Genomic DNA, 22,251 nt, shown 5'->3' with positions numbered 1-22,251 from the left:
TTTAGTTGTGATATGTGAAGTAGGGGTAAATGTGCTAATGTTTCTGTTTTTCACTTTATCTTTCCCAAGTATGTCTAGTCATATAACTTTCTGTACATAACCTAGGTTATTGGTTCTGTGTAGCAGCTGGACTGAGTATAATAGATTTCCTTGACTCTGAATCTACTTCAGTTACCAACGTTTGAATCCTCACTATTGAGGTTATTTCGACCTCACTACTATCTTTTATCATTTTTTGGTAAGGGACCTCACTACTATCATGAACAAGGAAACATGATGACTTTAAAGGTACCTAGCTCTATAAATATTTGGAGTCTTCATGAGGATGTTTGTTTAAAATCTTATTAGCTTGTTTATATTTGTGCTGTGCTGATGACATTTAAAATTTTTGTGAAATCTTTTAGTGCTTGAATTGGTGAGATATAAAACAGGTGGGATGTCCTAGAAGGATGCAGGTTGGGGCTGGTTGATAGGAGTTCTTAGGCTAAATTCAAGTAACAGAGTAGAGGATGATAGGGTTTCAAGGGTTTAATTTATTAAGGGACCTCTGGGGTTATAGATTGATAATATATGGATGAAGAGCTTGTTTGATGAATGTATAAGCTTTTAAGAGTGTACATTATGTATCCTTGTTTGATTGTCAAGAATTCAAATGTCTTCACTGCAAGATAATGGTTTCAAGAACGAAGTATATCATGCAGAAGATAAAAAATAACATAAAAGTTTGCAGTCAACATGATTATTTTCTTCCCCCAAAATAAACTTGATTTCACAGACTACTCTATCTCCTCCTTTATATGTATCTCAAGTTCGGAGGATCCTATACCAAATTCTGCAGAGCAATAATTTCTAGATTATTTCTCCCTTTTTGAAATTTTAATTCAAGAAATTCCTCAGTCTAAGTTAGCTTTAAATTAAATATTCAATTAAACAATTAAAGGATACTTTCATTTTGAAACAACGCTAATTGACAATCTTTTTTAAATGAAAAAAGAATCATACATAGATTTAAACCATAGATCGTTTCCTTCATGTCAGTGACTTAATTAACATCTACAAGGGAACCCAAACAGTTGTGGATTAGATTTATGATACGAATTCCTTTGTAGCCATCTCACAGGTATCTTCTTCCTGGATTTCAATCTGATATTATGACAGCTACAAAATGAGGATTCAAAGTCTTCATGGTTCTTTGGATTCCTGGCATGCTACTGTTTCTGAGAATGACCTTTCTTCACTTCGCCAGACGTCACATACTGCATTGTATGCAGTGAAGAAGCAGAGCTTTGTTATAGCACAACCTGTAGGCCTATCCGAGATAACACTGATTTCAATTTGTCTTTGTATCCTCCCCGGCTTCAAAGACAAATTGTCTCATAAGAGGCTTTTGTAACTCCTTTGCTCGCAGAGCCTTTTGGAAGCAGTCTCGAAGGTCGTAGATGTTTGTCACTCCCATCTCCATCCGGATTTCATGCCTCAGTCCCAATTTGATTTGGGACATCAGTTGGTCATCATCCTTGTCAACTCCGGTACATGAGACAAGGGCGTCAAACTGTTGCATGTAGTCTGTCACTGATAGTGGTCCTTGCCATAACGAGTTGAGCTGGTCGTGCAGTTGTTCTTTGATGGTGGATGGAAGGTATTTGCTCTTTAACTCTTCTTTCATCTCGATCACTTAATACAGGCTGCCCCTCTTTGCTGTAGTTTCCTCTCATAATTGCTCTATCTTTCTCGGGCTAGTCCCACTAGCTTGGTTTATGCTAGTTTTAGCTTCCTTGGCTCTGTCAAGTCATATCAATCCAAATAGTCATCTAAACAAGAAAACCAATCATAGAGTACCTGTGGGTCGTGCTTGCTTTTGTACTCCTTCAACTCCAAGTGCACTTTGTGCGAATCGTCGGTATGGTGGTTAGGAGTACCTGCCTCAAAGTAGGCACGAGCATTGTCCTCAAAAGTGTATGGTAGTGTGAAGGTTATTTTAGTTCAAAACAATATCAAGAACATGTAATCAGTATAAAGAAAGGGGAGAGAGAAGAGAAGAATCACAAGTCTCTTATAAAAGAGGGCAGAAACTGCTATTGCAAGGACTGAAACTGAGAAATGAAACTAGTGAAATATGGAGTGAGTAATGACTGAACTAAACCAATGAGAACGGAAATAACAAGGGTAAAATCAATCCCACAAAGTTCGGATTTTAGATTACCTTGGATATCACCCATGCAAACACTATGTAAGCTGCTGAAACTGAAGTAAAGATGGAGGGATGGAGAGGGAAGAAGGTATGACCTGGCTTCACCATCAAGGCCTGCGGGAGGCTTCACCACCTTGGGTTTGCTGCTAAATCACCAGAGTTACATGCATCTCACAAAGAGAACTCAATAGAGGAATACAAAATTTAGTAACTCTCCATGTGTAGGAGAGTACTTGACTTATAAGCAACCCAAAATTAGTAACCCATCTAGAAGGGAGATCTAATGACTACCACATAAAAAGGAAGGAACCAAAATAGCAACTACTAGTAGCTATTGACTACAGCCTAGTAGCTATTGCAAAAATAGAAACTGGTCTCAAAATTAGGAACTAAGCAAAACAGAAACTTCTAGAAGATATTCCAGCAACTTGTCTCCACACCAGAGCCCATATATGTCTTCTAGAACAAGAACCAAAACTGTGGATCACTGTAGAGCCTGGTCCTTAAATCGTGGGCCTACTGTTGGGCCTGGTTCTTCACTGTTGGGTTGATCTGGTTCTTCTTCTTGGACTGTACTGCATTAAGTAGCCACTAACATTGAAGGAAATGGAACAATTTTTGAAGTAAATTAATTTGAAATATTATTACTCCATTGCCAAGTCTCCCTAGCTTTGGGTGTAGACCAGTGCCAATAATTAGAAACAGACATTTTACGAACTCAGGAGTGTGTTACTATAATACTATTAATGAGGATGTCCTTAGCCAATTTCTGCATTGAGCCACTGGATTAATCTCAACCCATGATCATGTGATAAGACCAGATGATGTCCAATTAAACTCTTATTATTTACATGCTTTGTTCAATATAAGTTGTATGACTGTTTTATGATTTATCAGTGTACACCTGACTATTTAATGGCACAGAAACTAGTTGACCCATACTACATAATATGCATCTGCTGACTTTTTAAGGCATGACAATGTTAATGATGTAATTCTTTATGAGAGTACATCACTAGTATCAGGTGAAATCCTCTAACGATTTTATGATTGAAAACATATGCAGTGAGCCGTTGTATCAAAATCAACCCATGTATCTTTTCCATTTTAGGATTATGTGATCAGAATCACAGAATGGAACTCTTTGACCTGAATGCTTCAATCAATGCAATTTGTGCAATTGAGTTATCAATATGTTTCAGAACACGGTGGCCCATAACCTACTAAACTGATGTTTCCCTCCTGAAACCTTGCCAGTGAATTTATAATTTGATAACTTATTTGAAAGTGCACTTTCTATCCTCCTAAAAGTGACCTTACACTGAATTTCTATAGATTGCTGCACTATTTCTCTCTTTCAAAGGGATTTGATTGTGGCTACATGCTTATTACCGGCTAGAAATTGATGAAGAACTCATGATTGTCCAGCAATTTCTGGTACGTAACTTGTGATTCTGTCTCCTCGATTTTGTTCATGTTCCTATGTTTCCTACATCAAGTTGCAAACTTCTAACATATCTTTTCTGTTTCCTGATATAAATGCTTTCACATGGATTGCTATAAACAACAGTGTTTTAAACTTCTAAATCTCTTTTCTGTTTCCTGAGATAAATACTTTCACATTGAATTCTATAAACAACAGTATTTTAAAGGGACTTCCAGAAGGCCCAGGACGGCATTTGAGATACCTGGGGCATTGGATGCAGGCCCCTCTGTTTCATGTATTTTGTTTCCAATCAGAACACCGTCCTGTTAATGTGGAAGTACCTAAATGCTGTAATTTAGTTTGGACGTGACTTGGCTTACATAGATGATGTTTGCTTGGCACAAAGAGCAGGAGGCCTCGGCAGTTTAGGGGTTGCTGGCAATGTTCACAGAGAAATACTGTCACACCAGCCATGCGAGGAAGACATTTTTATTCTTGGAACACCTTTTGGGTATGTGCCAGGGGCACTGCTCCAACCTCAAATGTATGCAGATGCACTTGATCCATAGATCTGGGCCCTCATGACAGGCCTAGCTTCCAAATCTGGTTTCTTTTCAAACTTGTATTCCTCATGGAGCAATTAGTTACAATTTTCATTTTGCAGAACTTCTCTTATTTTGGGAACAGTTGATGAATTTTATCATTTTAGATTCACCATTCATGTTGACTCTTGGGACCATAGTATAATTGCCTTGGGAAGAAACTTGCCCTTTTGTTGCAGAAGGGCTGGCTGGCCTTAGTTCAGCAGGCCTCAAGTTCAAAAAGCTCAACAGAGTGAGGCATTCTTAACTTTCCCCATAGAAATGTCCAACCAGAAGACTAAAGAATGGGAAAATGCTGGACACACCTCCGCAAGCTAGCGCCTGCTGTCTCTCTCTCTCTCCTTTGAAATGACTCCCTGCCTCTCCTGTGTTATGCCCCATCCCATACCCGTATTGGTGTGGCCCGCTAGCTTACCACACGCAGGCAGTGTACCTATCCTTCTCCCCTAAAGAATATACTTATATCTTTATCTGCCTTACCTGTTTACCTCTGGGTAATGCAATTTTACCTGTATCCTATAGGGTAAAGGTAAAGACCCATACGGCATTAACTAACCCTACTCTACCTGTTGACAGCCATGGATGTGCATACACATGGAATGTAAGCTTCAATAGAGTTTTTTTTTTTTTAAAAAAAAAAAACTAAGGGAGAATAATGGAAGTGCCCTAAATTTTTTGATCTATTATGGTTTAAGGTTTTGGAACTAAGACTTTGATTTTGGTCAAGCATACTCTTATAACCCTATAGTGGTTTCCATTAAAGCATGCTTTCAGAATATTCAAATTGAAAGGCCAACTTGGTTATTGACTATTGCTCTTGGAATGATGACATCCATTCTTTTGCTTATAAATGACAATGTTTGGATCCTGGCAGATCGACCTGGACTTTTCTTTCCCAACTCCATTGATGGACTTGTTTCTATATTTCTTAATGGGTCCATTGGGCCCTTAAGTTTTTTTTTTTTTGTTTTTATACATATGAACTTTTCTTAATCAAGATAAATGTCATTTAGGCACCCCCAAAAAAGGGTACCATGGGAGGGGATGCTGCGTAGGATGCTCGGGGGTAGTTTAGAAATTTTGCATTATAATGAGAGAAAGAGAAAGGTGGATTTTTTAGGGAATCAAAAAGAAATTTGAGGGAGTTCGAGTGAATGTAGGCCAAGAGAAGTGATACAATTTTCCCCATAATAAATTGTCTTTAGTATCCACACACTAACTAACGCCCGGGGGAAAGAAAAAGAAAACGGAAAATTACACCAAGGGTATCCAATATTTAAGGTAACTACATTAATTTACCTAATGTTTTTTTAAGGAGGTGTTTTTATATATGATAAAATGACCAAAATGTCCCAAGTTCTTATATTTATCAAAAAGATTTGAATTGAAAAGATATGTAGAGGAAAATATATAGTGCGACCCACACTCCATTCCTAAAATCATACAGCCGTTGAATGTGCTGCAAACCATACTGTGCTGAGGAGGGAATCGTTATCTCCTCCAATTCGCTGCCCCCTTTAATTCCTCCAATTTCTCACATAGAAGCAAAAATGACCATACCATCTACTGCCCGAAAACATTGCCCAAGGTGAGGTCACTGCCCCCTAGTAGAAGAATTGGCCGGAGGTGATAATTATTCACTGAGTAGGAGCCTAATCCGAGAGTTTGAGCTTTGGAAGACTCAATTTAGGGAGAATAGACATGAACAGGTATCAGAACCAGATCCAACTACCAAATTGACGAGCTGACCTAAGTCAACTACTTGTATAATGGCCTCCCCACTATCCAAGAGATTGAGTTTAAGGTATCAGAGAGTATGATGTCTTGTATTCCATTCCTTGCATTTGTGGGCTAATTTCAAAGAGCCGTTATCAGGGCATAGGAACCGAAGCTTGCATTAGTGATATATATGTATGGACATTTTGGATATTTCCGTAATATGTGTCTATGTAGGGTTTCGTTATATATTTATACTGAGATGGTATTCTCTATAATCTGAGAGAGTTGTCAAGACAAGCGATTCTAACTAGGGCTGTAAATGAATAGTCAAAATCCGTTTTCGTATCTGTGTCCGTATCCGTTTAACACTATCCGAATCCGTTCGAAAGCTAAAGGGATGCGGATACAGATAGGCTATAACTATTCGAAAAGCTATATTTACATGTAAATGGATAAAATATCCAATCCATATCAGTGTCTGTATCCGTTTAGCACTATCCGAATCCGTCTTATAGCTAATCAGATGCAGATGCGGATATAGCACTATCCAAGCCGAATTCGATCCGTTTACAACCCTAATTCTGACCCCATTCTACATTGATAGTGAAGTAGAATATTTCATCTCACGACACAAATCTTTATACGCGATTGTGTAATTGTTTGTTTGAGATTCCCATCCGTTTTCAACATAATGGCAGTTGTAGGAACTCTCATGAACATAATCAAGACAAACAAGAACTAAGTTCAAGCTTTCAAAAATTCAAAGTTTGTATAATTGCACAGTTGCCACCACCATCACCACTACCAACAACAACAAGAGCACGACTATGGGTGGAGAGAAGAGATTGTTGATTCTTTGAATCTCCATTAGTATATATAATTACAAGCACTTGAAGCAAAAGGCACCAAAAGACTATAAATACTATAACTGACAACAATATCTTTTTCTTTGGTGGGTTCGCTTCTTCTTGCTGAAAAGCAAAGATAAGAGAAAACAATACTACAAGCCACTTCATCTATACTGTAAAACATTTTTTTTTTTTGTTTTCATTATTTTCTCGATCTACTTTTCTAGAATCTGGTTTTTGTATGGAGTGACTCTTCTTCGTATAGTAAACAGAAAGAAATCAAAAAAGGGTTTCAATAGTTTACATGATCATTTCCTTCTGGTATGCTTTCCAGCACAGGTTTCCAAACTCTTGAACTTCTACTTTCATCATCATTAATACCAACAACATCTTTGCTTTTTCCATTTTGAAGGTGAGAAATAATCTCATCAACTGAGAGGACTCCCTTACTTAAAATCTCCTCTAGTTTCTGTTTGGTGATGACTATCTTAACCCTCACAGCAACACCACCACTACTTCCATGCCCAGCAGGCTCTGCCGGGGTTGGATTCGATGCAACCGGTAACTTGCTGCTGTCATCACTGCAGGAAGATGGTAAGGGTGGTGGGAGAAGATAGTAATGACGGCCGCTAAGCATTTGAGTGTTGGGATGAAGATGCCGGAAGACCGGAAGAGTGTCGGAGATTGCGTGGCCGGCGAATTCAGATAAAACTTGATGGACTCTCAATGGTTGCTTGTATTCAAGGACCTTACCATCCGTCTTCATCACTTTGATAACCTTCTCTTGTGAAGAAGCCAAGCAGTTCCCCATGGTTGGTGTTCAGCTCTATCAAAGTGGGAGGACAAGTTGGTTTTTTGGTGATTAAGGTTGCAAGGAGAAGGGATGTATATTTAAAGGTTGAAGACAATAAAATTACCCTCACAAATCCTTTAAAATTACGAAGGATGGTAATCATTTATTCTTGACCCCACCTTATTGATCTTTCGTAAATTTGTAGGAAATTTCTGTGACTCTCCCTTCCCCTCTTAACTTACTTATATTTACCAAAACTCCCAAACTTTTATCTCTTTTTCCTTAGCTTTTTAAAATACTTAGACTTAGACTACCCCTTAATTCCATAGCTTTTTAAAATACTTAGACTTAGACTACCCCTTAATTCCATATGTTAAGTTAGACTTAATTAGATATTATATAGTGGGAGTGTCTGAGGACAACTATTTTTAATTACCACTTGTTTTATTCTTAAAAGTTCTTTAAGTTCAGGGTATACGAGGATTTTCAAAATAACACCAACAGCTGTCTAGTGCAGATGATGAGCTATGGTGACTAGAAGGTTTCGAGTTCGAATCTCCTAGCTGGTACCTTGACCCCTCCCTATTCCTCCCTAAAAAAGTAAGATATATATAAAAGCTCTCAATTCTTAAAAAAAAAAAAAAAAGATTTTAAAAATAATTTAAAAATGACATATCATCATGTCATTGTCATGTACATATTTTGAGTGTTACAAATTATTTGTCAACTTCAATTTTTCAATAAGAAAAAAATCCCTTATATAACTATTAATGTTGTATTTTCACTTCAATATATATATTCTATTATAATGCCTACATGACCATCCTCTGGTCACATATTAATTTAGTCTAAGTATGTATTAGAAAAGGCGTACCCAATGCACGAGGCTCCCGCCTCTGTAAGGTCTAGGGAGGATCATAATGTATGTATTAAAATAATTTGATGCTTTAATTAATCCACTAATTAATGGTGAAAAAAAATTAGAAATGATTGAATGTGTTCTTGCAGATGTTAAAATTAAATAAAGATACTAAAGGATAATATAGCATTAATAATTGCACAATATGTAATTAAATCATCCCAATACATACTTAAGAGATAGATTAAAAACTGAAGTAAAAAAATAATGAAAATGTGTGTAATAGACAAATTAGGTATTTTAAAAGCTGTGAGAAAGGAATGTGATGAAAGTTCACTTTGGGGGATCAGAAAAAGATTTAAGTTCAGGAAGCTGACAGAAGTTTGCCCTTTGTTTCTTGGGTCGGTTGGTTATTATTATGTGAGAACCCTAGAAACTTCAAGCCTTATGTGGCTCTAAATGGTGTGAGTTGAGTGGAGTACCAACCGACCTAACTGTTGTAGTGAAGTAAAGTTATTTAGATCACTGTGTAGGACCACTGAAACTATGATGATTTGTGATTCATCCCCTGAGATGTCCCTTTGGGTAGGTTTCATTTGTTGACTTTCTTCCTATAACATTGACTCATATGTCTACCTATACAAATCAGATCTTCTACGGCACAGCTGCCCTTAGTGGCCTGTGCGGTGCAGACTGGCCACGCACACAATGACCGCTTTATCTTTGCTCGGACAAAGCGTTTGAGCAGGGTAAGGTGGTCTTTGCACATACGGTTCAATCTATGCCGCTCAGACCGCTATGGGCAGCGCACCATAGAGGATCTGGATCCCTATCTATAAGCTCTATATATTTAAGCTAGCTAGGAAGAAATCTATAGGGGAACTAATTGAGTCCTTAATTAGAATTAAATGCATATTTACCATGGTATAATTCAGATTTAATTGGATTTTGCATGTGTTTCATGCACTAATTAACCTCAATTAATTAAGAAAGTACTGTTTTAATTTGCTTGCAAACAAGATTTTATTCCAGGAAGATCAAAACCACTGCAAACTCATGAGTTTACCCGCCCCTTTTTGTTTCATACCTCTAAAGAATCTGAAATCATCTTAAGTCAAAAGATTGATAGCACGCTTAACCTAAAATCCTCTTAAGTCAAAAGCTTTGATAGCATGCTTAAAGGAAAAACCATTAATCCACAGGTCAAGAATGTGCTTTAACTCAATTAGTTACGCATCTCTATCTTGAAATTCTTCTGGTGAGAAACCTTGTTGGAGATTCTTAATTCCATCCCTTGCTTTCCGTATCAAAGCTAAAAACAAAAATACTATGCCACCTTTATTCTTCTAGAGATGTCAAAATTTAGCCTGCACCGGTAGGCCTGATCTGAATCGATTAGTTGAAGTTTGAGATCGGTCTGATTGATTACTAGTTGTGTCAAATTTAAGCACCGATCGATTAATAATTGGGTGGCCCCAGTGCATGGTAGTGGTTCAATAGTCGCCCAACCAATAAAAGATCAGTTATAGCCTGATTAATTTTTTTAAGTCTATTTAATCCAATTATAGCCCATTCAAAGACCGGTTATGACCCATTTAAGGACCTTTTATAAGATATTCTACAATTATCTTCTTCTTTTAGGTCTTGTATTTTCTGTTATATTTCAAGGGAGCAAAATAGCTTTGTTGACTCCCTGGCAAGGGCCTTGTTGACGTGTACGACTGTTTAACCTATTTCCGATTCTGAGATTGTGGGAATGATTTTTTCCACATCTTAATATATTACACAGTTCCTTAATAATATTTCTGCTCTTTTTACCCAAAAAAAAACAAAAAGAGGGATCTTTAATAATTCAATTAGTTAATAGTTGTTTAAATCTTGATTCTAACCAAATTATTTTGAGCCCGATTATGAACCGAAAACCATGTTCTGACTCACGAGACCCGCTTACAACTTAAGACCTTAAATTAGTGGGACCGATTAAGTTCCGACCAAGAATGACCGTGCCCGACCGATTGACAACCCTAGAAGAACAAAATCTTGGTGGGTCTATTGTAATTTGGAATATAGTTTTGGTCGTTTAAGGGAGAGAGAATCATTTAAATGAGGTCATGGATCAGTTCATCACTTCCAAGCAAGAAAGAGAAATTAAGAATGGGACCCACTCGAGAATAGAGATTATACACGATTTGTGGAGAAGGAGCTGAGAAGTATTACACGTTTTCACTGGTAGAGAGAGAAAGAGAGAGGAGTTTAGTGCGTGAGTGACGTTGTCATCACGCATGACTGACCAAGGAATGTGTTATGCGTTTCAGTAGTGGACGACTGAGACGTAGAAAAACTATGTAAAACAATGATATAATGATTCTAGTAAGGAGAAATTCTAATATAAACATGGTCTATTATATCATTCCTTTTTGTCCTGTGTCGGAAAATATAATATGTATGGAGTTGGGGAAAGGGTTGATAACATCAATGTATGGCCTCTTGTATCACTTAAGTTAGCAAAGCTTTGATGTACGTATAATGGAGTTGAGTCGTATTAAAATATTTAAGGTATTTGAATGTATTGAATTTGTGCAGACCGAGTTGACCGTACTTTGTCACCATTAAGATAAAACAACTCTTAATCACAGAAAGCAACACTCCAAATGTGATTACGCCTACAAAATCTAGTGTAGGTTAGAGTCTAAAAGACACCTATAATGATGTATCCTACTATGTTTAATATATTCATTAATTCAACGTCTTGTTTTATCAGTATTTTGAATCTATGGGGGATTGTTGGAATTTTTTTATGTTTTTAATACTAAATATATATTGAATATACGTTTGTGTTTTTTTTTTGTTGGATGTGCAATTTGGAGACACCCTTTGGTTGTGTTTCTTTCTCTCTTATATAAGAAGAGGAGGTCTTGCCTATTTTAATCAACATTTTTTTGTAGTAATTCTAAATTATTTTTTCCTCGATCTCTATCATAGTGTGTCTGTGTCAATGAGTTAATGAGTATAACCTAACTTTTTAGACCGGTTATTTATCTAAAATTTAAAGGAATTTGTGTAAAAACTCGCAGATCGATGAAGTGGTTAGTTAGTTCCAATCTGATTAATTGTAGCACCGGTTGACATCATTTTCTCAATAATGTAAAGTCATTTTGTGAAAGAAAATCTTGCTTAAAGTAAAAGAATTGGTAAGATCTATTTCTTAAGTGAGCATTAGATTGTGAAAGCACCAACCATTGTTCATGCTCAACGATAAGGTTGCTCTATTGCAACTTAACGGTTGCGGGTTCGAGTTGAGAAGTAGTCTCTTCGCAAAGTGAGATTACGTATAGAATACACCCTTTTTTATCCTTTTGGGAGACAAGAAGATTGTTTGATCGATATCACATACGTGGCAATGGATGATCACCATTCCACCAATTAGATTGTTACACAATTTAATTAGCTAAGTGGGAAGGTATAATGTTGGCTAAAAGAAACCAAAAAGAAAAGGGTAAATTATAGTGCCACCCCTTGAGGTTTGTATAAATTATAGTGCAATCCTCTGTGTTTCTAAATTATATAGCTACACCCCCTCAGCTGACGGTAAGTGGATGGTGTTAACTTATATATTTTATATACCAACTTTGCCCTCGTCTAATATGTTGTTTAAAGTTAGTGGAAATTCCATCTTTGCCCTGATCTTTGCCCTGATGTAAGATTACAACCCAAACCCTTTTACCGTTTTCTTCTCCAAATGTGAAGTTGCCTCCCTCGCTGGCCTACAAATCCATCGCTGACCTGCAACTACAACTCCATCACTGACCTGCAAATCCAAATGTTAAGTTGCCTCCATCCCCATTGGTGAACTACAACTCCATTGTACAGGTATACATCTATTTCTCTCTCTCATCTATTCTCCCTCTATGCTTGCTCTCTCCGATTTTTTTTCGTTTCTCTCAGTCATTTGCTATTAACCCTAAAAAAATATGTTCCAAAACAAGCAGGTCAGAACTCAGAACTAGAGAAATAAACTTCCCCTCTCAATCATCTCTAGCTATCTAGTTAGTTAATAATTTTCTTCTAGCTAGCTCTAATAAATTAAGGGGTTTAATTGATTTGAGGTTGCAGGGCTGCAAGGTGTGGAAAGAGTTGCAGACTGAGATGGATTAACTACCTAAGACCAGAGCTGAAAAGGGGTTCTTTTTCTGAACAAGAAGAAAGAACCATCACTGATGTTCATAGAATTCTAGGCAACAGGTTTGTTTGTGTGGTCAAATTCTTTAAAATCCCAACCCATCAAATTTCTCAGCATTTCCGATTTCTCATCAGATGAAGTTCCTTAATTTATTCATTTTTCACAGATGGGCCCAAATAGCTAAGCATCTACCAGGAAGAACAGATAATGAGGTGAAGAATTTCTGAAACTCATGCATTAAGAAAAAGCTTATTGCACAAGGATTGGATCCAAAAACTCACAATCTCCTCCCTTCTCATTACCAGCAATAAAAATAACAATGCATGCAATAATCTTCATATCTACCAAGAACCCACTTCAATTTTCAGATGATAGATGGACCAATGAACACAAGTTCACTTTTTATCACATTGCCACCACCACCACCTCCTCCTCCTCCTCCTCCTCCTCCTCATCCATCTTTTGCAGATATTGCTTCTACTCAAATTCATACTCCATTTCATGAAACCATGACAATTATTAATCCCTCAGATGAATACCAAAATCCCAATCTTGCTTGGAATGTTAAAGGCCAAAACTTGCAGGTTTCTTTTGATTTTGCTAGTCGATCTTCTATTGATCAGAGCATACCCATCTCCTCATCTCCAATAATTCCATCTGGGTTTGGGTTTTTAGATGAGAATCTCATGTGGGGTGCTTGTGGTGTTGAACCCTTTGAGCCTCCAAGGCAGGAAGAGATGCAACCATTACAGCAAGAAAAGAGAGCCCAGGAGGTATATGAAGCTGAGTTCGATGAAACCAATAAAGTGATGGGTGGTGGTGGTGGTGGTGGTCATCAGGATATGCAGATTGGTATATGAAGCTGAGTTCGATGAAACCAATTATTAATCCCTCCTATTACTATTGCGGGAACCTAAATATTAAAACTCCAGATCTGACCATCAGAACTTGATCAGAGTGTGTGGAGTTACTCCTACCTACTAGAGTGACTTTCGTCGCTGGTTGTCGTTGCAGGTTGTGGTCGCAGGTTGCAGATCTCGATGATGGCTTTCCAACGTCGTAGTTCTCAGAGATGGATTCACGTAGCTATGGTGGTCGCACACTTCTCAAATTGTGTAGCAGGGATGGGATGGCGATGAACCCTCCCTGTATGCATCGCCCTCTTCTGAAGTTGCTGAGAACTAGAACGGGGAGGGAAGCTCCTTAGTTCGAGTAACAGGGCAGGGAAGGGTGTGGGAAGCTCAAATGACTATTAGGGGTAAATTAATCATTTTAGGTCATGAATTACCATCTCCGTACAACATAACAGGAATGATATAACGGAATGGGGCTGACTGTAACAAATCATCAAAACTGAGAGGGTGTAGCTGTATAATTTGAAAACACAGGGGGTCATGCTATAATTTATACAAACCTTAGGAGGTAGCACTGTAATTTTCCCAAAAGAAAAAGAAAGAAATCTTATCTTCTCTCAGTATCTTGGAGCTATATTGTTCTTCTAGAGCAGTATCTTATCTAACTATCGTATTTAATTATAAACATATGCTGGCCAAACACTGTTAACGCCTACCATTATGTCGCTATCTATCATAATCATGATTATTTTGAATCTTAATTATAGTGTTTAAGAGGTTGGGTGAAAGGTATGCTATTGTTGTTAGTGGAAGTAAATGAAAAGCCAATAAAAAGTTGATTCTTGAATCCACAGTGAAAAGGAGTATTACTTTATTTGGAATCCCAAATTCCCTTCTCATTGTATTCCCTTCCCTACCCTTCCCTTCCTTTTGTCTGCAACAACTTGGAAAAAATGAGCCTTTCATGTTCAATATGGAAGTGCCCCTTTGGAGTACTTTTTGACTTTCTAGATTAATTGGGACATATTGGATGCATTGGGGACCATGGTTGGATGACATGGCACATGATTATGCAACGACACTTGTCTGCTTAATGGTTGGCCGGCACCGCCAAGGACAAATTTTCTTGGTTTTTTATTTGGTCGAGTCTTGTGAGTTGTGACTTGTGTGACTTGGATTAATGAAATTCTACCTATTTCACATAGTACTTTGGAAGATTTTATTGGAGTCTCCTTCAGGCATTTGGATCCTCTGCTGTCGCCTGCCCATGTGGCCAGCGTGTAGCCTCACACAGGTAGGATGTGGACCTCACATGGACCTCATCTGGGCAGGGTGTTCGGGTAGTGGGTAGGGCGGTCATTTTGCCCCTACCTGTGTGAGGCCGCATGTCAGCCGCACGAGCAGGCGACAGCGAGATGTCCTTCCGTCTATGAAACTTTGATTTCGGAATGATAATTTTGATTGAAAAACATACTCTAAATTTAATTATTGTTTACTTCATTTTTGGGCAAAAGATTGTTATCTCGTCGCATGGCCCAAACAGCAGGAGGCCAATGATCGAGCATGTGCATAAGAGCATCAATATGGATGGAAATTTTTTTTTTCATGGGAGGTGGGGTGATAATGTCATGTGTTTTTATGTTTGGGTGCAAGATTCACGTGATCAAACAACATTCTTTCTCCCTATATTTTTATAAACTTATATTATTTTCATTTAATTAAATACAAATTATTGCATACAACATGCACAATTGTGAATTTTTCCATCTTTTTTTTTTTTTTTTTGTTTGCTTTAATTTAATTTTCTTCCTGATAATTCTATGAAGTTTACAACTTTGAATGCTTATTAAAAAAAAAAAAATACTTATTACTTTCTAAATCTGATTCTCTTGTTTCACTTCCACCTCCAGACAAAAGGATTTGAAAGGGTAAATGTATAATACTTCGATAAATAAACAAATATTGCAAAACAGAGCCACATATCTGCTTCAATGATCACATTTTTTCTACAATTATAAAGGGCAAAACAAGAAGAAAAAAAAAAGGATTATTTAAGTTTGGGAAAAGATTCACCAAAAAAAAAACAGTTTGGGAAAAGGTTCTTATAGCCTACGGCATTTTCTACGCTCTCTCGTATTTGAAATTGTTATTATTTTTTCTATCCTAAAAGATGAATAAAAAATCACTTTATGAGAAGGTGTAGGTTCAAAGAACCTTTTCTCTTGAAAGTTTTATTAAGAAGAAATATAAATATGGGAGAGGGATAATCACAATGTCCGCATTCGATAAGCTAGCGGGTGGCACCAATGGGAGCATGGGACAAGGCATCATAAAGAAGGGGCATGTGAATCATTTCACAGAGGCACTACTTGTGGTATACCAACAGTGTGCCCAACCTTTTTTCCTATAAATATATGTTATTTTTGTAAGATCTGTATTTTTTGGAATAAGGATTGTAACTTATTATTGTAGAGAGAGGGTTCTCTGAGAAAGCGGCATAGGGAGCACAGTAATGAAGAGTGACAAAATGATTCCAAGTACAAAAGGTAGAATGATCATTTCATGTGAGAAGAAGAGAAATGAAGAAAGAGGGTGCTACTGTACCATCTACGGTTGGCTTAGAGAACATTTTCTCATTATTATATTTTGTCATAGTGTGTTCTAGCATGTCATCAAGCAAATCTTATATTGTTTGGCCCAAAATGAGTTGAACCAAGTGGATTTGGCACTAAACCCATTAGCAAATTGGATATGGTGTGAATGGACAAATATCCACATCGATTTATATCTATCCTCTTTTTATTTTTTTGGTAAACAATATCTATCATGTTTGATGCATATACAATTGTTAATCATATGTTTGGATACCAATAGTATTACACACTTTTTTTTTTCTTTTGGTGGAATAGGAATACCCAATTAATGGCACAAGCAATGGTACCAATTGTTTATGAAAATAATATGAATGAAATGATAGGAAAATGTTTTGCCGGTCAATACTTTGGGGACACGGAAGGGAGAGAAATCAATATTCTAAAGGTATTTCAGACACTTCGTCAAATAGGGAGAAATTTATTACATTTTTCGTGGTCTGAAGCACTAGATCATGTTGTCCCATTCTCTGGTCGTCTAACCAGAGAGCTTTTCTCCAAAATAGAAAAATATTTTTCTGAGTCTATTGTGGACGATACACTAACACCCTTTCTCCTCTCACATGAAATGGATCTTTTTGTTCACTATGTACGAAACCATTAATGCACTTTCTATGCCGCTTGCTCATAAAACCCTTACCCTTTTTCGAAAACGCCAATTTGACAATCATCATTTGGAAAAGGACTTGATTTTGCCAACAATTTATTTTTGTTTTTCATACCCCCTTCCTCTTTTATGGGTTTCCATAAGGGTGCAAGTTTAGCCCAGCGACCCCAAGCCCGACCAAGCCCTTCCTGAGCCCAACAGGATCTGATTTAGGCTTTTCAGCCCACGAGCTGGCTAAGGTTGAGATTTCTAAGCCTGGATAAAACAAAAAAAATAGAGTTATCCCGACCTGGCCTAGCCCTAAAATGGCAAAATAGGGGTTCCCAGGGTCAATCAATCCCAGCCCGGCCCAATCAGGGTTAGGCTGGGTTGAATTGGGTTGAGCCTGGTAGGGCTGTACCTGGGCTGTGATATCCCAGCCCGACCTAGGGCTGAGCTGGGCGTGGGTTTAGCTAACAGGACCTAAAATTGAACCATAATGTTGAGTTTTTAATTTTCAATAAGAAAATCCCTTTTTAAAGGAAGATTTTTCAGGGCTAAGTATAAGTCGGACTTATAAATTGGTTTTGATCTGTTAGTAGGCCAATTCAAAACCAAACCGTCTAGGAAGTTTTGGTTTCGGTTTCGATATGAGCTCAATTTGATCCTGTTTTTAATTGATTTTTTGTTATCAACTTGTAATCAGGTTACTATCGAATACAGTGGGAAAATTCTGGTTTTTTTTTTGTTTTTTTGTTTTTAAAGGTTTTCGGTTTTTATTGGGTTACTATCGGTCCAGTCTGGATTATTTTTATTTGGTTCAGTCTGCACTTCTGTTTCGGTTGGTGCATTTTATCGATTTGACTTAATTTCAGTTTCTACGAGTTCCATAAAACCTCAATTCAAAAACAAACCAATAAAGATTCGAACGGTCCAGACTGAACCGATTGATGTCGATCCTACCTGTTCGAATTGAAACTTTGCCACCTTGCCACCCTTACCTACAGATACGATAAAACCGAGCCAAATTGAAACCACTATAAGCTTATTGGATCATGTTTCAGATTGGGGTTTTGTGATATGGTAATCAAACAGAATTGAACTGAAACAAATAAAACACCGAACTTAACTAAAAAAATCGGACCAAAATCGATATAACCCTGTAAGAAACCAATACGAACCCAAAATTCATAAAAAAATGTTTTTTTTTTCTTACTTTTGAATATATTTACATGGCAAACCGAAACCAAACCCAAACCGTTACATTGAATTATGTTTTGGACTCACTTATTCACACACCGAAACCGGTCCAAACCGATGGATCGATACCCCTACGTGACACTATTTTTTGTATTTGTTGCAGGCTCACACCTTACAAGGGTACCATGGTTCGAGGTATCGGTATCGGATCGCCCGATATAGTCGATACTGCACGGTTGTGAAGGTGACCAATATCGTATCGGTGGAACAGCTCAAATAAGGGGTAAAATAATCAAGAAAAATCATTTTTAAGGAAACCCAGGGGTAAATTTGTCTCATACGGCTGATCCATGTTGATACCGTATCGATTTTGAAGATGACCGATACCCGATCCGATGCGGTGCACTAAAACCATGAAGGGTACGGAGGACCATAGCCAAGGTAACTAAAACTTTTTTTGGCGAAGAAGATGGTCAAGGTTGCTCCAGACGATTCGAGGGGATCGAACATACACACCACTAACTTTTGGGGGTTAATTGTCTCTAAATTTAGCAGGAACAGATAGGTTTCGGGAATCGTTGCCACAACTTAATACCCTTCTTATAAGTCTGTAAAATTTTTATATTTATAAGAACCCGTTTTCTCCTTCTTGTTGATACACAGGAGGAGAGGGAAACAGAGATCGAAGATAATAAACCAAGCCTTTTCCTCCATCGATCCCCCATTAATGGCACTCACAGGCGCCGTTTTTGTCGTCGGGATTGCATTACTGATAGCTGCCCCATTAACCCAGCGTAAGAAACTTCATGATCATCATCTCTTTCTGCTTCTTCTCAATTAATTTTTAGTTTTGGTCTTATAAGTCATTTTTCTGGAACAGAGCATGAGGTTGTGCAGTTTAGTTACAGTGGAGCAACAGGTCCGGGCAACTGGGGGAGCTTGAGTCCAGATTTCAGCGCATGTTCCACCGGAAAGCTTCAATCTCCGGTGAACATTGTGAAGAAGGATGTCGTCGATAATCACAAGTTGCCACCTTTGACCAAAGTTTACGAAGAAAGCAACTCTACATTGATTAACTATGGCTTCAGTATTGGGGTTCGTTAATTCAATTCTTTTCTCCCCCTCTACCACCCTTCATGGTCCTTTCTCCTCATAATAGAAGGAAAAAATATGTGAGTTTTCTGATTCCAGCCCGAACCGGTTGAACCGACCAAATTCGATTGAAGAACCGAACCAATCAAATGGGCTGATCAAAACCAAAAACCAAGATTAAAAAAAAAACCCGATAAAAACTGGAAAATTTGATAAAAATAGTTTAGGACAAGAGATCCCGGTCGTATAGCCCTTGCACCAACGTGGAGGCCAATGAGAGTGCACACAGGGACATTGACATGGATGAGATTTTTTTTTAGGAGGGGCTAGGCAGTAATTAATTTTGCATACTCCTGCACATGAGCCATGTGACCAAGCATCCTTCTTTTCCCAATAGTTTATTATTATTATTATTAGGAGGAGGAGGACGACATGAGAGCATTGCCTTGTCGTGTAACCCTTGCAGCAGTGTGGAGGCCAATGAGAATGCATGCATGGGCATCAACACATCTTGTATTTTTTATTTTAAGAGTGGCTAGATGGTAATTAATTTTGCATTCTCCTATGTCTGGGCACAGGAGCGATGAGACCAAGCCTCTTTTTTTCTAATAGTTTATTATTATTAGGAAAAAGAAATGCTAATTGGTCGCTAGGTGCGGTGCATACCTGCACCTAGACACAGCCCAACGTAAATAAAATAATTGGTGCATCCCTCTGGAAAGGCGGAAAGGACCACGGCTGTGCTGGTCTTTTCTCCAACCTATTTCCCTTTTAACTTACTTATATATGTTCTTCTTTTGATTGATTTTGGACAGCTGCAATATGAAAACAACGCTGGGGTGTTGATTCAAGATGGCAAGAACTACACCTTGAAGAAAATTGATTGGCATTCCCCTTCCGAACACACAATTAATGGTCTCCGGTAAAACATCGAAACATTATAATCTCTGTTATTGATTCATGAAGTTAAGAAGAGTTTGGTCATAGGACATTAAGATGGACCGAGTTTAATTTCCTTAAGCTATAGTGAATGAAAATTCATTCACCGCGAGACTTCAGATGCACGGAGGAGGGTATCAAGAGAGTATTTTGGGGAAAACAAACTAATGTTCGGATTCTCTTCATGACGTTGAAGAGAAACTTTCGCTTTATTTTTGTGTAATTGAAATAAATTTTGCAGTTTCATTAAAGCTTTGGATAATAACAGGTATCCTTTGGAGCTCCAAAAAATTCACGTCTCCGATGACGGCCACATCTCCGTGGTGGCAGTCCTCTACAATTATGGTCATGTCGATCCATTTCTCGTTCAGGTAGACTCATGGTTTTAGAAATCGAAACAAACTGATTGATCCCAATTCCAATTAATGTCGATTCTTACAATCTATTTTGGTAACGTCATGAATGCTCTTTGATTATCATTTTAGAATGCATACCAAACACAACCTTAGACAGTGTTTGATATTCATTCTTGGAATACATTCCAAGTCAATTTTGCATTCTTCGACCTATAATGCATACCAAACACAACCTTAGTGTCATAACATAGGTTGCCATTATTTACCATCAAAACTGTGTAGGAAAAATACAAATTGAGATTTGATGTGTGTATTAGAATAGGTTTGGTTTTTTGTTCTAAATTTGGGGTTTTTGCAGTTAAGGAAGGAGATTACACAATTGACCAAGGAGGTATGTGGAGAGGATGAAGAAGTTCACATCCCTGTAGTTGAACTGGGAAGTAAGTACTTGAAGCGCAAAGCTGTCAAGTATTACAGATACGTTGGTTCTCTCACCACTCCTCCATGCACAGAGAATGTTACCTGGAGCATCCTTAGCAAGGTAAAAGATATCTTTACATAATGGGACTTTTTAAATGACACTTTATAGGTATATTTAGAAATTGACACCTTCATCCAGGTTTAAAATTCAGGTATCGGACTCAGGATCGATCATTGTCAAAACCTTTTTTGATCGGAATCCAATTGGTACAAATTGGTTAGGATCGGTCAAAAAACCCCCCAAAATCAATTTTTTATGGATCGGATCATGTATCGGCCAAAGTTAATGGATGTTTTGATCTCGAGATCGGATCGGCCGATATTAGCCGGATCGGATCGAATCAGTCAATATTGGTTGGTATTGGTCAGTTTCGGTCAATTTCGATCTAGATAATATATATATATATATATATTCAGTCAAATCAGTCAAGGATCGGACCGGATCGGCCGATCCAAGGAATGATCCAGTCAAACCTTTCTATATCGGTCAAATCTCAGGATCGGCCTTGACCGATACCGATCCGATCCGAGATTACGAACCATGCCTTCATCTAATTGCTTCTTATCTTATTTTCAAAAGTTTTTTAAGTTAAAGGTATAAATGAATTTTTAAAAATAATTTAAAAACTATTATTGTTTTGTGCATTTATCTTATCGAGAACACATATGAAATGATAGAATTTACTTTCATTAAAAAAAAAATTTGTATTATACTAAAAAAGTAATAAAATAAGATTATAAATCTATTGACAACTTAAAGGGTGTTGTTAATTTTTTATGTGGAATCGAGCTGATATGGCCCCATACAACTTATACGTATGGAAATCGATGCTGGTGATGCAGGTGAGAGACGTTAGCAAGGAGCAGGTTGAAGCTCTGAAAGCTCCATTGGATGGATCATGCAAAAACAACGCAAGGCCTGTGCAGCCTCTTAATGGACGTTCGATTGAGTTCTACGATGCGAACAGTGGAAAAAACTAATAAGTTCCCAAAAACAAAAAACAAAAACAAAAAAAACAAAAAAACTACCTCTTTCCCTTGGTGCGTACGGCCGTATGTCATCCATGAGCCATGACATGATGCCATCATCTATGAGCCATGACATGATGCCATCATCATTCCGCTTTACTGGTGAAATCTACATCTTAGATATAAGAAATGAGATTAGCCATCAATTGTTTATTATAAGCTTGTAATGGATCTACCGTGTCATACATGATGGTGATGATCGAAACCATATATTTTATCTCATATATTTAAATACATTAAAGCCGTAGGATTTTTTATTTTTTTTTGCCTTTTTAATCCAAATCCCATGGTTATTAATATCGATATTGGGATTTATATTCGTCTCAACCAATACTGATACCGATTGTATCGGTCAGCATTTCACAATTTTGCCTTCAATTTCAGTACAAAAATCCTGAGAGGCTGCATTGGTCCCTCTATGGTCAGATATAGAGGGGCACAATATG

At 37.6% G+C, this 22,251-nt stretch overlaps 2 protein-coding genes across 2 annotated transcripts; one reads left to right on the top strand and one right to left on the bottom strand.

Moving 5' to 3' along the window:
* Positions 1–7,057: 7,057 nt before the first annotated feature.
* Positions 7,058–7,609, bottom strand: LOC122643828. The gene has a single exon (XM_043837406.1). It carries the CDS (start codon positions 7,595–7,597, stop codon positions 7,079–7,081), a length of 519 nt encoding a protein of 172 aa, XP_043693341.1. The 5' UTR covers positions 7,598–7,609; the 3' UTR covers positions 7,058–7,078.
* An 11,009-nt stretch (positions 7,610–18,618) lies between these two features.
* LOC122638982 (alpha carbonic anhydrase 1, chloroplastic-like) lies at positions 18,619–21,757 on the top strand. Its single transcript, XM_043831853.1, has 6 exons — positions 18,619–18,703; positions 18,790–19,004; positions 19,817–19,923; positions 20,209–20,311; positions 20,655–20,837; positions 21,620–21,757. The coding sequence occupies exons 1-6, from the start codon at positions 18,637–18,639 to the stop codon at positions 21,755–21,757; spliced, it is 813 nt and encodes a 270-aa protein (XP_043687788.1). The 5' UTR covers positions 18,619–18,636.
* Positions 21,758–22,251: the final 494 nt, after the last annotated feature.

Source organism: Telopea speciosissima, chromosome 1, assembly GCF_018873765.1.
Source record: "Telopea speciosissima isolate NSW1024214 ecotype Mountain lineage chromosome 1, Tspe_v1, whole genome shotgun sequence".
Lineage (NCBI taxonomy): Eukaryota > Viridiplantae > Streptophyta > Magnoliopsida > Proteales > Proteaceae > Telopea > Telopea speciosissima.
The sequence above is the reverse complement of the archived record's forward strand: the minus strand, read 5'-3'. Positions and strand labels throughout refer to the sequence as shown.